Source organism: Manis pentadactyla, chromosome 2 (genome assembly GCF_030020395.1).
Source record: "Manis pentadactyla isolate mManPen7 chromosome 2, mManPen7.hap1, whole genome shotgun sequence".
Taxonomy (NCBI): Eukaryota; Metazoa; Chordata; class Mammalia; order Pholidota; family Manidae; genus Manis; species Manis pentadactyla.
The window spans coordinates 53,994,287-54,013,514 of record NC_080020.1 but is presented as its reverse complement, the minus strand read 5'-3'; the positions used below and the strand labels follow the sequence as shown (position 1 = coordinate 54,013,514).

At 36.8% G+C, this 19,228-nt stretch overlaps 1 protein-coding gene across 10 annotated transcripts in view; it reads left to right on the top strand.

Annotated features, from left to right (window-relative positions):
- The window catches only part of FER (FER tyrosine kinase), a 500,422-nt gene that overhangs the window by 340,050 nt on the left and 141,144 nt on the right, over positions 1 to 19,228 (top strand). For all 10 annotated transcript variants that reach the window (XM_036886890.2, XM_036886889.2, XM_057492762.1 and 7 more), the window contains 2 exons: positions 14,338 to 14,453; positions 16,819 to 16,913. In XM_036886890.2, the coding sequence (XP_036742785.2) occupies positions 14,338 to 14,453; positions 16,819 to 16,913 (211 nt within the window). The remainder of the gene's footprint in view (positions 1 to 14,337; positions 14,454 to 16,818; positions 16,914 to 19,228) is intronic.

The following is a 19,228-nucleotide window of genomic DNA, read 5'->3' as shown; positions in this document are numbered from 1 at the left end:
GTTGGAAGTTCTCTTTCATATCATATCTTAGTTCATTTCCGGGGTAGCCCAATTAGGCTTTGATCTTCTGTATAAACGCAAACAGACCCTTTGCCTACACTTTTATATGCCCTTTATACCCTTGTGTAGAACTCATTGGAGGTCACCACACAGGAACTGCCCTTTTGTTTTGTTTTGTTTTGTTTTTGGTATCACTAATCTACACTTACATGATGAATATTATGTTTAGTAGGCTCTCCCCTATACCAGGTCTCCCCTATAAACCCCTTTACAGTCACTGTCCATCAGCATAGCAAAATGTTGTAGAATCACTACTTGCCTTCTCTGTGTTGTACAGCCCTCCCCTTTCTCCTACCCCCCCATGCATGCTAATCTTAATACTCCCCTACTTCTCCCCCCCCTTATCCCTCCCTAACCACCCATCCTCCCCAGTCCCTTTCCCTTTACTACCTGTTAGTCCATTCTTGAGTTCTGTGATTCTGGTGCTATTTTGTTCCTTCAGATTTTCCTTTGTTCTTATATTCCACAGATAAGTGAAATCATTTGGTATTTCTCTTTCTCCGCTTGGCTTGTTTCACTAAGCATAATACCCTCCAGCTCCATCCATGTTGCTGCAAATGATTGGATTTGCCCTTTTCTTATGGCTGAGTAGTATTCCATTGTGTATATGTACCACACCTTCTTTATCCATCCATCTATCGATGGACATTTAGGTTGCTTCCAATTCTTGGCCATTGTAAATAGTGCTACGATAAACATAGGGGTGCACTGATCTTTCTCATACTTGATTGCTGCATTCTTAGGGTAAATTCCTAGGAGTGCAATTCCTGGGTGAAATGGTAAGTCTGTTTGAGCATTTTGATGTACCTCCATACTGCTTTCCACAATGGTTGAACTAACTTACATTCCCACCAGCAGTGTAGGAGGGTTCCCCTTTCTCCACAGCCTGGCCATCATTTGTTGTTGTTTGTCTTTTGGATGGCAGCCATCCTTACTGGTGTGAGGTGATACCTCATTGTAGTTTTAATTTGCATTTCTCTGATAATTAGCGATGTGGAGCATTTTTCATGTGTCTGTTGGCCATCTGTATTTCTTTTTTGGAGAACAGTCTGTTCAGTTCCTCTGCCCATTTTTAATTGGGTTAATTGTTTTTTGTTTGTTGAGGCGTGTGAGCTCTTTATATATTCTGGACGTCAAGCCTTTATCAGATGTGTCATTTTCAAATATATTCTCACATACTGTAGGTATCCTTTTTGTTCTATTGATGGTGTCTTTTGCTGTACAGAAGCTTTTCAGCTTAATATAGTCCCACTTACTCATTTTTGCTGTTGTTTTCCTTGCCCGGGGAGATATGTTCAAGAAGAGGTCTTTCATGTTTATGTCTAAGAGGTTTTTGCCTATGTTTTCTTCCAAGAGTTTAATGGTTTCATGGCTTACATTCAGGTCTTTGATCCATTTTGAGTTTACTTTTGTATATGGGGTTAGACAATGGTCCAGTTTCATTCTCCTACATGTAGCTGTCCGGTTTTGCCAGCACCACCTGTTGAAGAGACTGTCATTTCGCCATTGTATGTCCATTGCTCCTTTATCAAATATTAATTGACCATATATGTCTGGGTTAATGTCTGGATTCTCTAGTCTGTTCCATTAGTCTGTGGCTCTGTTCTTGTGCCATTACCAAATTGTCTTGATTACTATGGCTTTATAGTAGAGCTTGAAGTTGGGGAGTGAGATCCCCCCACTTTATTCCTCTTCCTCAGGATTGCTTTGGCTATTTGGGGTCTTTGGTGTTTCCATATTAATTTTTGAATTATTTGTTCCAGTTCATTGAAGAATGTTGCTGGTAGTTTGATAGGGATTGCATCAAATCTGTATATTGCTTTGGGCAAGATGTCCATTTTGACGATATTAATTCTTCCTAGCCACGACCATGGGATGAGTTTCCATCTGTTAGTGGCCCCTTTAATTTCTCTTAAGAGTGACTTGTACTTTTCAGAGTATAAGTCTTTCACTTCTTTGGTTAGGTTTATTCCTAGGTATTTTTTTTTTTTGATGCAATTGTGAATGGAGTTGTTTTCCTGATTTCTCTTTCTGTTGGTTCATTGTTAGTATATAGGAAAGCCACAGATTTCTGTGTGTTGATTTTGTACCCTGCAACTTTGCTGTATTCCGATATCAGTTCTAGTAGTTTTGGGGTGGAGTCTTTAGGGTTTTTTATATACAGTATCATGTCATCTGCAAATAGTGACAGTTTAACTTCTTCTTTACCAATCTGGATTCCTTGTATTTCTTTGTTTTGTCTGATTGCGGTGGCTAGGACCTCCAGTACTATGTTAAATAACAGTGGAGAGAGTGGGCATCCCTGTCTAGTTCCCGATCTCAGAGGAAATGCTTTCAGCTTCTCGCTGTTCAATATAATGTTGGCTGTGGGTTTATCATAGATGGCCTTTATTATGTTGAGGTACTTGCCCTCTATTCCCATTTTGCTGAGAGTTTTATCATGAATGGATGTTGAACTTTGTCAAATGCTTTTTCAGCATCTATGGAGATGATCATGTGGTTTTTGTCTTTCTTTTTGTTGATGTGGTGGATGATGTTGATGGACTTTCGAATGTTGTACCATCCTTGCATCCCTGGGATGAATCCCACTTTGTCATGGTGTATGATCCTTTTGATGTATTTTTGAATTCAGTTTGCTAGTATTTTGTTGAGTATTTTTGCATCTACGTTCATCAGGGATATTGGTCTGTAGTTTCCTTTTTCGGTGGGGTCTTTGCCTGGTTTTGGTATTAGGGTGATGTTAGCTTCATAGAATGAGTTTGGGAGTATCCCCTCCTCCTCTATTTTTTGGAAAACTCTAAGGAGAATGGGTATTATGTCTTCCCTGTATGTCTGATAAAATTCCGAGGTAAATCCATCTGGCCCGGGCGTTTTGTTCTTTGGTAGTTTTTTGATTACCCCTTCAATTTCGTTGCTGGTAATTGGTCTGTTTAGATTTTCTGTTTCTTTCTGGGTCAGTCTTGGAAGGTTGTATTTTTCTAGGAAGTTGTCCATTTCTCCTAGGTTTCCCAGCTTGTTAGCATATAGGTTTTCATAGTATTCTCTAATAATTCTTTGTATTTCTGTGGGGTCCGTCGTGATTTTTCCTTTCTCGTTTCTGATACTGTTGATTTGTGTTGACTCTCTTTTCTTCCTAAGAAGTCTGTCTACAGGCTTATCTATTTTGTTTATTTTCTCGAAGAACCAGCTCTTGGTTTCATTGATTTTTGCTATTGTTTTATTCTTCTCAATTTTATTTATTTCTTCTCTTATCTTTATTACGTCCCTCCTTCTGCTGACCTTAGGCCTCATCTGTTCTTCTTTTTCCAATTTCGATAATTGTGACATTAGACCATTCATTTGGGATTGCTCTTCCTTTTTTAAATATGCTTGGATTGCTATATACTTTCTGCTTAAGACTGCTTTTGCTGTGTCCCACAGAAGTTGGGGTTTACTGTTGTTGCTGTCATTTGTTTCCACATATTGCTGGATCTCCATTTTGATTTGGTCATTGATCCATTGATTATTTAGGAGCGTGTTGTTAAGCCTCCATGTGTTTGTGAGCCTCTTTGCTTTCTTTGTACAGTTTATTTCTAGTTTTATGCCTTTGTGGTCTGAAAAGTTGGTTGGTAGGATTTCAATCTTTTGGAATTTTCTGAGGCTCTTTTTGTGGCCTAGTATGTGGTCTATTCTGGAGAGTGTTCCATGTGCACTTGAGAAGAATGTGTATCCTGTTGCTCTTGGATGTAGACTTCTATAGATGTCTATTAGGTCCATCTGCTCTACTGTGTTGTTGAGTGCTTCCATGTCCTTACTTATTTTCTTCCCGGTGGATCTATCCTTTGGGGTGAGTGGTGTGTTGAAGTCTCCTAGAATGAATGCATTGCAGTCTATATCCCCCTTTAGTTCTATTAGTATTTGTTTCACATATGCTGGTGCTCCTGTGTTGGGTGCGTATATATTTAGAATGGTTATATTCTCTGTTTGACTGAGCCCTTTATCATTATGTAGTGTACTTCTTTATCTCTTGTTACTTTCTTTGTTGTGAAGTCTATTTTGTCTGATATTAGTACTGCAACCCCTGCCTTCTTCTCGCTGTTGTTTGCTTGAAATATGTTTTTCCATCCCTTGACGTTTAGTCTGTACATGTCTTTGGGTTTGAGGTGAGTTTCTTGTAAGCAGCATATAGATGGGTCTTGCTTTTTCATCCATTCTGTTACTCTGTGTCTTTTGATTGGTGCATTCAACCATTAACATTTAGGGTGACTGTTGAAAGATATGTACTTATTGCCATTGCAGGCTTTAAATTCATGGTTACCAAAGGTTCAAGGTTAGCCTCTTTAGTATCTTACTGCCTAACTTAGGTCGCTTATTGAGCTGTTATATACACTGTCTGGAGATTCTTTTCTTCTCTCCCTTCTTGTTCCTCCTCCTCGATTCTTCATATTTTGGGTGTTTTGTGCTCTGCTCTTTCTAGGAGTGCTCCCATCTAGAGCAGTCCCTGTAAGATGTTCTGTAGAGGTGGTTTGTGGAAAGCAAATTCCCTCAGCTTTTGTTTGTCTGGGAATTGTTTAATCCCACCGTCATATTTGAATGATAGTCGTGCTGGATACAGTATCCTTGGTTCAAGGCCCTTCTGTTTCATTGTATTAAATATATCATGCCATTCTCTTCTGGCCTGTAGAGTTTCTGTCGAGAAATCTGATGTTAGCCTGATGGGTTTTCCTTTATAGGTGACCTTTTTCTCTCTAACTGCCTTTAAAACTCTTTCCTTGTCCTTGATCTTTGCCATTTTAATTATTATGTGTCTTGGTGTTGTCCTTCTTGGATGCTTTCTGTTGCAGGTTCTGTGTATTTCCGTGGTCTGTTCGATTATTTCCTCCCCCAGTTTGGGAAAGTTTTCAGCAATTATTTCTTCTAAGATACTTTCCATCTCTTTTTCTCTCTCTTCTTCTTCTGGGACCCCTATAATATGGATATTGTTCCTTTTGGATTGGTCACACAGTTCTCTTAATATTGTTTCATTCCTGGAGATCCTTTTGTCTCTCTCTATGTCAGCTTCTATGTGTTCCTGTTCTCTGATTTCAATTCTATCAATGGCCTCTTGCATTCTATCCATTCTGCTTATAAACCCTTCCAGAGTTTGTTTCATTTCTGCGATCTCCTTTCTGTCATCTGTGATCTCCCTCCGGACTTCATCCCATTTCTCTTGCGTATTTCTCTGCATCTCTGTCAGCATGTTTATGTTTCTTATTTTGAATTCTTTTTCAGGAAGACTGGTTAGGTCTGTCTCCTTCTCTGGTGTTGTCTCTGTGATCTTTGTCTGCCTGTAGCTTTGCCTTTTGATGGTGATAGGAATAGTTTGCAGAGCTGGGACGAGTGACGGCTGGAAGAACTTCCCTTCTTGTTGGTTTGTGGCCCTCCTCTCCTGGGAGAACAGCGACCTCTAGTGGCTTGTGCTGCACAGCTGTGCTCAGACAGGGTTTCTGCTTCCTGCCCGGCTGCTATGGAGTTAATCTCCGCTGTTGCTGTGGGCGTGACCTGGCTCGGGCAGCTACTCCAAAGTGGTGGAGTCGCATTTTAGGAGGAGTGGCTGGGAGGCTATTTATCTCTGTAAGGGGCCTCCCTGCTCCCTGCAGCCCAGGGGTTAGTGTGCCCAGAGATCCCCAGATTCCCTACATCTGGATTTAGTGTCCCGCCCTGCCCCTTTAAGACTTCCAAAAAGCCCCCACCGAAACAAAAGAACAACCACCGAAAAAAAAAAAAAAATTTTTTTAATTAAAAAAAAAAGTTGTTCACTCCTTTTTCTTTATTCTCCGGTGCCAGCCTCAGGCCTCTGCTCACTGGTCTTGCTGCCCTCTTTCCCTAGTATCGGGGTCCCTATCCCTTTAAGACTACCTAAAAGCGCTTGCCAAAACAAAACAGAAAAAAAAAAAAATGGGCGCTCGCTTTTCTGGTATCCTCCTGCGCCAGGCCACCAGTGCCCGCTCACTGTTCTTGCTGCCCTGTTTCCCTAGTATTGGGGTCCCTATCCCTTTAAGACTTCCAAAAAGCGCTCACCAAAACAAAACAGCAAAAAAGGAAAAAAAAAAAAATGATCGCTTGCTTTTCTTATGTCCTCCAGCAACTGGCCTCTGTTGCCCGCTCACTGTTCTTGCTGCCCTGTTATCCTAGTATCCAGGGCCCTGCACTCTGGCCCAGATGGCTGGGGCTGGGTGTTCGGCAGTCCTGGGCTCCGTCTCCCTCCCGCTCTGCCTGCTCTTCTCCCGCTGGGAGCTGGGGGGAGGGGCGCTCGGCTCCCGCCAGGCCGGGGCTTGTATCTTACCCCCTTCGCGAGGCGCTGGGTTCTCTCAGGTGCCGATGTGGTCTGGATATTGTCCTGTGTCCTCTGGTCTTTATTCTAGGAAGGGTTGTCTTTGTTATATTTTCATAGATATATGTTGTTTTGGGAGGAGATTTCCGCTGCTCTACTCATGCCGCCAACTTCCGCCCCCTCTCTACAAGTCACTCCTAAGAGAAATTAAAGGGAACACTAACAAATGGAAACTCATCCCATGCTCGTGGCTAGGATGAATTAATATCATCAAAATGGCCATCCTGCCCAAAGCAATATACAGATTTGATGCAATCCCTATCAAATTACCAGCAACATTCTTCAATGAACTGGAACAAATAATTCAAAAATTAATATGGAAACACCAAAGACCCCAAATAGCCAAAGTAATCCTGAGAAAGAAGAATAAAGTAGGGGAGATCTCACTCCCCAATTTCATGTCTACTATAAAGCCATAGTAATCAAGACAGTTTGGTACTAGCACAAGAACAGAGTCAGAGACCAATGGAACAGACTAGAGACTCCAGACATTAACCCAAACATATATGGTCAAGTAATATTTGATAAAGGAGCCATGGACATACAATGGGTAAATGACAGTCTCTTCAACAGATGGTGCTGGCAAAACTGGACAGCTACATGTAGGAGAATGTAACTGGACCATTGTCTAATCCCATATACAAAAGTAAATTCAAAATGGATCAAAGACCTGAATGTAAGCCATGAAACCATTAAACTCGTGGAAAAAAACAGGCAAAAACCTCCTAGACATAAACATGAGTGACTTCTTCTTGAACATATCTCCCCGGGCAAGGAAAACAACAGCAGAAATAAACAAGTGGGACTATATTAAGCTGAAAAGCTTCTATACAGCAAAAGACACCATCAATAGAACAAAAAGGATCCCTACAGTCTGGGAGAATATATTTGAAAATGACAGATCCGATAAAGGCTTGACATCCAAAATATATAAAGAGCTCACATGCCTCAACAAACAAAAGTCAAATAATCCAATTAAAAAATGGGCAGAGGATCTGAACAGACAGTTCTCCAAAAAAAGAAATACAGATGGCCAACAGACACATGAAAAGATGGTCCACATCACTAATTATCAGAGAAATGCAAATTAAAACTACAATGAGGTATCACCTCACACCAGTAAGGATGGCTGCCATCCAAAAGACAAACAACAACAAATGTTGGCGAGGCTGTGGAGAAAGGGGAACCCTCCTCCACTCCTGGTGGGAGTGTAAACTAGTTCAACCATTGTGGAAAACAGTATGGAGGTACATCAAAATGCTCAAAACAGACTTACCATTTGACCCAGGAATTGCACTCCTAGGAATTTACCCTATGAACGCAGCAATCAAGTTTGAGAAAAACCAATGCACCCCTATGTTTATCGCAGCACTATTTACAATAGCCAAGAATTGGAAACAACCTAAATGTCCATCGATAGATGGATGGATAAAGAAGAGGTGGTACATATACACAATGGAATATTACTCAGCCATAAGAAGAGGGCAAATCCTACCATTTGCAGCAACATGGATGGAGCTGGAGGGTATTATGCTTAGTGAAATAAGCCAAGCGGAGAAAGAGAAATACCAAATGATTTCCCTCATCTGTGGAGTATAAGAACAAAGGAAAAACTGAAGGAACAAAACAGCAGCGGAATCACAGAACCCAAGAATGGACTAACAGGTACCAAAGGGAAAGGGACTGGGGAGGATGGATGGGTATGGAGGGATAAGGGCGGGGGAGGAATAAGGGGGATATTAAGATCAGCATGCATGGGGGGGTGGGAGAAAGGGGAGGGCTGTACAACACAGAGAAGACAAGTAGTGATTCTACAACATTTAGCTATGCTGATGGACAGTGACTCTAAAGGGCTTTATAGCGGGGACCTGGTATAGGGGAGAGCCTAGTAAACATAATATTCTTCATGTAAGTGTAGATTAAAGATAACCCAAATAAAAATAAAAAAAGAAAGAAAGAAAAGGGTAATTACTCCATGATAGGATAAAACTAACTGTAAATCAACGATTAATGCATGCTTTAAATATCTTTAACTTTGATCACTTAGAAGGTGTCAGATGATCGGCACAGAAAAGTGAAGGTACACTTTTCTGATAATATTCCTTTCTCTTAAAGAAAAAAAAAGTAATTCCTGTGTGGTGACCTCCAATGACTTCTACACAATGGTATAAAGGACAGATCAAAGTGTGGGCAAAGGTCTGTTTGTGTTTATACAGAGGATCAAAGCCTAATTTGGCTACCCAGAAAATGAACTAATATGCGATATGAAGAAGAACTTCCACCATCAGCACTCTCTGGAAGAGTCATGCCACAAGATGATCATCAAAAAACCTCAACAAAGATCCAGGCGATGCTGCAGTTGTAGCCGCATTCATCCCACCAGTTCCTGGACTTGCCATTGGAATGAATAAGGAGATATCTAAGCTTGCCTGTGCATACAGTAAAACAAATTTGACTGGATCTACATTGTTGGAACTCAACCAAGAATTAGGAGAAGTGCAAGTTCTAGCGCTCCAAAATCTTACAACTACAGACTATTTACTGTTAAAAGAACATATGGGATGTGAACAGTTCCCAGTTATGGGCTCTTTTAATTTGTCCGATTTCTCTCAGATTATTCAAGTCAGTTGGACAATATCCATCATATCATAGACAAGTTTTCACAAATGACTAGGGTGCCTAACTGGTTTTCTTGGCCTCACTGGAGATGGCTAGTAATTATAGATCTGCTTTGGTTATGTAACTGTATTCCTATTATGTTAATGTTTGTGTGCAATTTAATTAGTTGTTTAAAACCTATACATGCTTAAATTACTCTACAAGAAGATATATCAAAGAAATAATCAATCTTCCCATGTTTTCTTCCGTCTGCTACCTCTATAGCTTTTCTGCTTCCTTCCTAATTACAACCCTTAAATAGAATTCGTGCCTCATATCGAATTTACCGAGTATCATAATTCCTCCAAGTGGTAAAGATACCTCAAGACAAATGCTGGGCATAGAAGCTACAGGGCATAAATCTGCAAAGAAGTAAAAAGCTAACCTTTTCAAACAATATGGCTTCTCTCTCACTTACCAACTTTACATCTTCCTGTATGGCCCCGCAAGATGACTGGTTAGCCAGAGACGGGTAAGTTTCCTCAAAGGAGGAACAACCTGAGACAGGCACAGTCACAGGGGGGCCATCAGGTGAGAAATTGGGAATCAACAGAGGTGAGGCTTAGAACCTCACCCCCCCTGTTTTGAGAGAAATCTTCTGCATCCGTGGATGTTTTATTGCCCTTGTCTAGCTTGGATTAACACTTAGTCTACAGTCACACACCTGATCATCTACATTTGCTCTCTTACAACACTAAACCAAGTTTTCTACCTTTATCTTACAACTACCTACCACTTCAGCATTTTATTAAGAATAAAAATAAAAATAATAATAATAATAATAATAAACGGAGAAATGATTGATCCACATATAAATCACGTATAAAAATCAAACAAATATTCATATTTGACCTGATTGTTTATAGTTCATAATGCGTGATCAAAACCAAAAGTTTCTGTGATGACTGCCCTTGCACTGTTCACCATGTAAGAACTTATTCACTATGTAAGAATTTGTTCACCATGTAAGAACTTGTTCGTTATACTTTAGAAGATTGGAGACTGTTGAGAATTAGGCTTGGGGTTGATTAATGATTGTGCATTGAGTCCCCTATACAGAATTTTATTGTTGTGAACAACCATTTGATCAATAAATATAAGATATGCCCTCTCAAAAAAAAAAATACTTTTATTTCCAAAAAAAAAATGGGTTTTGAGGGCAAGTACCTCAACATAATAAAGGCCAAATATCATAAACCCACAGCCAACATCATACTGAACAGCGAGAAGCTGAAAGCTTTTCCTCTGTGATTGGGAACAAGACAGGGATGCCCACTCTCCACATTGTTATTTAACACAGTACTGGAGGTCCTAGCCACGGCAATTAGACAAGACAAAGAAATACAAGGAATCCAGATTGGTAAAGAAGAGGTTAAACTGTCACTATTTGCAGATGACATGATATTGTACATAAAAAACCCTAAAGACTCCACTCCAAAACTGCTAGAACTGATATCAGAATACAGCAAAGTTGCAGGATACAAAATTAACACACAGAAATCTGTGGCTTTCTTATCCACTAACAATGAACCAATAGAAAGAGAAATCAGGAAAACAACTCCATTCATAATTGCATCAAAAAGAATAAAATACCTAGGAATAAACCTAACCAAAGAAGTGAAGGACCTATACCCTGAAAACTATAAGACACTCTTAAGAGAAATTAAAGAGGACACTAACAAATGGAAACTCATCCCATGCTCTTGGATAGGAACTATTAATATCGTCAAAATGGCCATCCTGCCCAAAGCAATATACAGATTTGATGCAATCCCTATCAAACTACCAACAGCATTCTTCAATGAACTGGAACAAATAATTCAAAAATTCATATGGAAACACCAAAGACCCTGAATAGCCAAAGCAATCCTGAGAAAGAAGAATAAAGTGGGTTGAATCTCACTCCCCAACTTCAAGCTCTACTACAAAGCCACAGTAATCAAGACATTTTGTTACTGGCACAAGAACAGAGCCACAGACCAGTAGAACAGATTAGAGACTCCAGACATTAACCCAAACATATATGGTCAATTAATATTCGATAATGGAGCCATGGACATACAATGGGGAAATGACAGTCTCTTCAACAGATGGTGCTGGCAAAACTGGACAGCTACATGTAAGATAATGAAACTGGATCACTGTCTTCACCCCATACACAAAAGTAAATTCGGAATGGATCCAAGACCTGAACGTAAGTCATGAAACCATTAAACTCTTAGAAAAAAACACAGGAGAAAAACTCTTGGACATAAACATTAGGGACTTCTTCATGAACATATCACCCTGGGCAACGAAAAGAAAAGCAAAAATGAACAAGTGGGACTATATCAAGCTGAAAATCTTCTGTACAGCAAGGAACACCATCAATAGAACAAAAAGGTACCCTACAGTATGGGGAAATATATTCGTAAATGACAGATCTGATAAAGGGTTGACATCCAAAATATATAAAGAGCTCATGCACCTCAACAAACAAAAAGCAAATAATCCAATTAAAAAATGGACAGAGGAGCTGAACAGACACTTCTCCAAAGAAGAAATTCAGATGGCCAACAGACACAGGAGAAGATGCTCCACATCGCTAGTTACCAGAGAAATGCAAATTAAAACCACAATGGGATATCACCTCACACCAGTAAAGATGGCTACCATCCAAAAGACAAACAACAACAAATGTTGGCAAGGTTGTAGAGAAAGGGGAACCCTCCTACACTGCTGGGGGGAATGTAAATTAGTTCAACCGTTGTGGAAAGCAATATGGAGGTTTCTCAAAATGCTTAAAATAGACTTACCTTTTGACCCAGGAATTCCACTTCTAGGAATTTACCCTAAGGATGCAGCACTCCAGTTTGAAAAAAACAGATGCACCCCTATGTTTATCGCAGCACTATTTACAATAGCCAAGAAATGGAAGCAACCTAAATGTCCATCAGTAGATGAATGGATAAAGAAGAGGTGGTATATATACACCATGGAATATTATTCAGCCATAAGAAGAAAACAAATCCTACCATTTGCAACAACATGGATGGAGCTAGAGAGTATTATGCTCATTGAAATAAGCGAAGTGGAGAAAGACAAATACCAAATGATTTCACTCATCTGTTCAGTATAAGAACAAAAGAAAAACTGAAGGAACAAAACAGCAGCACAATCACAGAACCCAAGAATGGTCTATCAGTTTCCAAAGGGAAAGAGTCTGGGGACAATGGCTAGGGAGGGATAAGGGTGGGGAAGAAGAAAGGGAGTATTATTATTAGCATGTATAATGTGGGGGTGTGGAAAAGGGGAGGGCTGTGCAACACAGAGAAGACAAGTAGTGATTCTACAACGTCTTACTATGCTGATGGACAGTAACTGTAATAGGGTTTGTTGGGGGGACTTGGGGTAGGGGAGAAAAAAAAGGGCAATAGTATAAGTGTTCGGAAATGATATACATTATTTGTGGAAGATCAGGAAAATCTTCATGAAGGAGGTGTCATAAGACATGGCTTAAATATTAGTTGGCATTTTCCCTGATAGGGGGTTGGGGTGGGGTTTCCGTAGAGGAAGAGAATGTAGAAAGTCATGGCACGCATTTTGGATCACTAAGTATTTGAGTTTAGAATACATGTAACAGTTGTGAAGTAGAATGTGGAGCTAGACAAAGGCTCAGAAAGTGATGGTAATTGTAGGATGGATATTGAATAAGGTAGTAGTATAATCAAAGTTGTCCCTTGGAAAGATTAATCTGGCAGTGCTGTGATGGATGGATTGGAGGGGGAGGAACTGATGATGAGTTTAGGTGAGAGAATTGAGATCTTGAATTAGGGTAGCCTTTCTGAGATGCAAGCAGGAAGACAAAAGTATTACAGAGGTAGAATCTGAATGCTTGCAAAGAGAATGCTGGCCCTGTAAATAAAAAAGGTAATTTAGCCCATTAATAACATGTTAACTATTAGACAAATTGAATTGTAAGTGCTTCACAATCATTCTTATAGAAGCCCAGTAATAATCGTGTATGTTAATGTGTTCTCTTGGCTCTATCTCTGATGTAAAAAAATGCTTGCTATTTGGGGGTTGGGGGAATCCTTGAGGCTGGCACACAGGGATGTAAGATCAAATTTTCCCTTTTCTAATTTATGATGAATGTACAGTATGTTGAGAATTCATCCTTTGTGAAGAAATGTTTACTTTTTTGTGAAAGGATGATCAGTCATTATTATTTAATAAATATTTGAGTTAAATATTAGATTTAAATATACTTAAAATAAGTAAAATTAAAATGGAAAATTAAGTAAAATATTAACAATTAAAATTTTAACAATTTTAAATTATTAATAATATGTAAAACTTATGTACTTTGAACTGTTTGCTTAAGAGTTACATTGATTTTAGAACTCTAATGCTCAATAACTAGCAGTCTCCTAGTTCAGTTATTTCTTGCTCAACAACAACATTGAAGCTTATTATAATGCTTACATGTTATGATTATAGCTGTATAAAAAAATATATGTACATATATAGAAAGCCTTGAGTACTGAAAAAATAACTTTTGTGTTAGCCTTGTAGAACTTCTCTGTAATACGTTTTTTAATGTAATAAAAGAAAAATGAGTTCAAACTGGAAATAAGGCATTTTAAGTCAAAATATATCCCAACCATAGAATACGGTTAGGAGTTCATACATTTGATAGAAATTAGTTCAACCCAATGTGGGTGACACTGGCATTTGGGTAAGCATGTCCTTTCAGAGGTTGACGACCTGTAGTGGTGGCTCTTGACCGTCTTCATCTGCCTTGATTCTGTTGCTTCTCCCGGTTCTCTTGCCCTCACACTCTCCTCCAACTGACATATGGCTACAGTCAGCAATACCAATAGTCACCTCACAGAATCTTTGCTTTATCTTTAAACATTAGTGGATACTTTTTAGAATAAAGTTTAGAGTTTACAGATAAAGGGAACTAGGTGGAAAGAAACTTAATGTATTTCTGATTCCATCAATTTGAGTGTCTCCTTTTATTTTGTTCTTGCAACTTTTTCCCCATTTTCCTTTTCAGTTCACCTCAAGTGTCAATCCCCTAAGTAGTTGTTGTGCTGGGTAGTATATTTAAATTTTAAGGGTTAGTAAGAGTAACATTTCCAGTCTTAATTTCCACTTAAAACTCTGAATAAAGCTAACAGAGGACTTTAATTCAAAACACATCATTACATTCTTTCCTTTATTTTATAAAGATTTTAGTGGCTGTCTTATATCCCAAACAATAAATGTATTTGTACTTTCAGGGAAATTTTGGTGAAGTATATAAAGGCATATTAAAGGATAAAACTGCTGTTGCTGTTAAAACATGTAAAGAAGATCTTCCTCAAGAGCTGAAAATAAAATTTTTACAAGAAGCCAAGTGAGTTCTCTAAAGTAACATAAAACATGTATTTTTTAATATAAGTGATTCTTAAAAATATAAGTTTGGAGATATTTTATGTTTTGCTTCAGTATCAGTAAGCACTTACACAACGTGGAAACAAAATTTCTATGTTTTTGAGTTGGACAATAGATCAATTAAGCAATCAGTCAAAAAACCAGAAGTTAAAAACAGTAAGTTAGTATTCTTCAAGTCCTTAAAAATATTGCAGTAGTTTTTATCACATGCATATACATATACGTATATATGCCATGTTGTGATGGCCTTTATGATAAAACATTATTGTCTCTGTAAATGTATAATTACATATCTATATCTAGATATATATAGTTATATTTATCCTGCCCTCCTTAGATATTATCTCTTGATTCTCTTTTCCCAGATGTTAGCTTTCTTTTCTGAGAACCTCAAGTCTCTTCTTCAACTCAGTGTCTGGCATTTGTTTCAAAATTTGCATGTTTCTTTTATAATCTGTCTTCTAGAATGATTATCTTCTCCTTTTTCTGTTGCTAGCTAAATTTTTAATGTTCTGTTTTGCTACCCTTGTATTGCAGATAGCTAAAACTATTCTGTTAGAGTTAAAATCTAGTATATACAACAAAACATACACTAAATGGACAGGTACTTTGAAAAAAGTAAGGATGGACTCTCTTGAGACTGAGATGAATGGATTGAGATGGGAGAAAAGGAGAATGCGTGGATCCATACATTAGTGGTGTAAAGGGAGGGAAAGCAAGGGGTTGGGAAGAGGAGTTCTCCATCATGGCAAAGTGTATAAAATTGAGGTTTCTGTAAAGTGCCATGGGAGAACAGAGGACACAGCGATGAGAACTAAGCATTTTGATGTACATTTCTCTGTTCATCATCTAAAAAGGAATATTGATAGCAATGAATTAAATCAGTTTGCTGCATATATTAAAAATTTTCTATAGAATAAAGTTGTAAATGTTTTTCATGTACATTGTTGGAAAAATTATTGTATGATAAATTTAAAGGCATGGTGCCAGTTTTTAAAAATTCCTCAGCTCATTATGTTATTCATAGGTATTCTTAAGGTACAAAGTTATATTAAAGTTATTTTTAGAATATTTTTTTGCGTTCTAATTTGTGATTGCTTTATTGCAAAGTAGTTAATTGTCTCTTACAAAATGAGATTATGATGTTTTATGTTAAAAGTGAAAATTACATACATGTAAACTCCCAATGTTCTTTAATAGATGATAAAGGTTTATATTTAGATATTGAATACTATTTTAATTCTTGCTGGCAGTTCTGTAGAATTTCTTTACTAAGCAGTTTCCAACCTAAGTAATGACATTTTGAATTAAAGTCAAACACTCTAAAACTTGCTTTTTAATTCTTTATAGAAGTTGCAAGCTCCCAGTATTGACAGAAATTTCCCTTATCTCTCAAATTCTTCCCAGTTTATCTTGTCTTTTATAAATCATGCATTTTCAATCTAAACCTTCTTTCTTAGTTATCTCTGCTTTAGTTATACATATGCAAACACACATAAACTGTTTTATCTTCATACAAGTAAAGTTATATTTTAATTCTTGTAGGAAAGAAAACAATGTTTTTTCAAATATGAGTGAATTTATAACTATCAAGATAATAGGGAATAAAATGTGGTAATAGAAATCATCAGGGTGGACAGGCCTCTGAGGGCATCTAATGCATTTTAAAGTCATGCTTGGAATCCTGTCGATGAGTCTGTACTACATATAGACCTCTGATGACATTTTGTTTTTATCAAAACTAAGTCTCTGCTTCAGCTTAAGTCTGCATTGAAATGCTGTTACTCAGTTACTGTTTGACCTTTTGCCAGCTTTCTCAAAACTTGAACTTTTGGTGTTTGGAGATTGGTCATGACCACCAAGAAAGTATTTATTATGCAACCTAATGATATAGAATTTACCAGTATAAATTGGATTCTTATTTTTATATATTTTAAATCAAGTGTATACATAAAACCAAAAAATGCCACTCTAACAGCTTACAGATTTTGGTCCACTGATACTTTTCATCTTTGCTTTTGTGGTGATACTTAAAATCAGATACTTCTACATGTTTTGGACTAAAGAAATTATTTCTACTAGCAATCATAGTGAATAATAACTTTGAATTGAATATCTAATTGAATTGAGAACTGACTTATTGAATTATATTTTGCCAATATTTATCAAAACATATACACCCCATTTATCATAATTTGGGCTCATACTGAAATTTTAAAACTTAAATTATCTTGACAAGTGTATTCCACTTGTGCACAATATTCATGTCCATAAATTAAAGCATTATTACTTAATGATAACTATTCTTATAATTTTCTGTCATCCAGGATTCTCAAGCAATATGATCATCCCAATATTGTCAAACTTATAGGAGTTTGCACACAAAGACAGCCTATATACATCATTATGGAACTGATTCCAGGTAATATGATTCTAGGAGATTTGATGACATTCTAATGTAATGTTTTATAATTTTTATGCATTTAGTCTCTTCGATTTCTCCTTGTAAGTTTCCAAGGATTTTGTTGAACATTTCCTAATGACAAAGAGCTTGCCCACATACGTGATATTTTTATAGTCTATAATACTGTGCTATTTTCTAGAAAATGTCAGCCAGTCCATTTTTTTTAGAGAAAGTATTTTATTACAGTATAGTTGCACATGGAATTTAGTGATATATAACATTTATGTGAGGAAATAGTTTACTTGTTTGACTTTATAAAAATGATAGTACTGTGCTTTATGTAGTTTATTGTATATGTTCCAAGTACCTTAACCATGCATCCTCCTGTTTGGTTGTATATAAAATCCCATAGTGCTTTGAGTCACTTATGAACTATGAATGTCTTATATATGTGATAAAAGAAAAAGTAATCTATCTAGGAATTTGTCATCATATTTTTTTCTGGGAACTTTAAACACCTCCAGGTCTTTTGATTAACAACTTTTGCCAACATACAAGGATAACCTATAATTGATCTAGTATGTTTTTAAGTTACTTTCTTTGTACATGTTTTTGTTGTAGAAAATATAATCAGAGGTAAAATTTGATCTTGATAAAATTATAAATACAATATTTAATAACAAAATTTCCTTTAGCTTTAACTATTTACTCATTTCAAAAGAAGAAATTTAAAGGAATATGAAAAATATTTCTAGCTCAAATACACATTAAGTAAACCTGGTATTGTGGATTGCCCATTAAATACCACTTAGATAATTCTTCCATTATTTAGGGCTAATTGGTCCCATTTTATCCCATTGGTTTCCTTGCTTTTGGAATTTTCTTTATTATCATATAACTGCAGGATGTCTAGATCATCATCTTCATCCCCATTAAAATGGCACCTTCGGTGTTAGGTACATTGTGTTTTGCATGGCTTACATTGTTTATCTGTATCTTAAAGTAGCTTTCAATATAGTTATGAGAAAAATATTAGAATAGTCTCAAATTTTAAGAACAATTAAATAGCCTATAGCTTTAGTTAAATAATGTACATACATATGAACATTCATGTAAGTACAAATGAAGTCCCTAACTCTTGGAATTTTATGTAAGTGGAATCAAATAGTCTATATTCCTTTTTTTTTTTGTCTTCTCTTTTTTTTTCATTCAGCATAACTATTTTGAAATTCATTCATATTGTAATGTGCATCAATAGTTCACTCCTTTTTATTGCTAGTAGAATGACATTGAATGAATATACCACAACTTACCCATTCAGCTGTTGATACTTTTTTGGATTGTTTCCTGTTTGGGGGCTACTACAAATGAAGCTGCTGGGTATATACATGTCCAAGTCTTTGTGTGGATATGTGCTTTCACTTCTCTAAGAAAAACACTTTGAAGTCTAACAAATAGATTGTACGGAATATGCATTCTTAAATTTTTAAGAAACTGCTGAATTGCTTTCCAAAGTGATCATCCTGGTTTACATTCCCAGCAGCCATCTAATAGCTCCAGTTCCCCCACATCCTCCTCAACTCTTGGTCTTGTCAGTTTTTGACCATTCTAATATATATGTTAGAAATATCTTACTGTGGTTTTAATTTGCCTTTCCTGATTGACTAGTGATGAGCATCTTTTCATATACTAATTTGCCATTCACATATGTTCTTTGTTGAAGTGTCCATTCAAATCATTTGCCCATCATTTAAATTGGATTTTTGTTATAATTGAGTCTTGGTTATTTACATATACCGAATGCTTTTCTCCTTCATATCAGATATAATACAAATATACCTGCATTGCCACTTTGAGATTGTACTGGAAGTTCTAGCTCTTAAAATAATACAGCGAAAAAAGTGAAAAGCATTAATGTGTTTTATATTAAAACATATCTAGTATATTAGGCATATATAATTAGAGCAAGATATTGTTCATCTTTGCTACAATACTTCACTGAAATTAATACAAGCTACTATATTAATATAAGACATAATATCCTATGGTAAAAAGTGCAGCACATAAAATTGTTTTTTTTAAACATTTTTGTATTTATGGTAGCTTAACACTGATAAATTGTCTTTAATAACTAGGCTCTTTAGATACAACTTTGAAATTCCTAGTACCAAACCAGTTATATCTAACATTCTAAACTCATGAAGATTGGGCCAGAACAAAAGTTTTAAAAATTGACTAATAATTGTCTTCCATTTTCAATTTAAGCCTTGGTAACAAACTTTTCCCATTCTCTACTCTTTTATCTCAATATATTGCTGTTAAAGTCTCAAGCA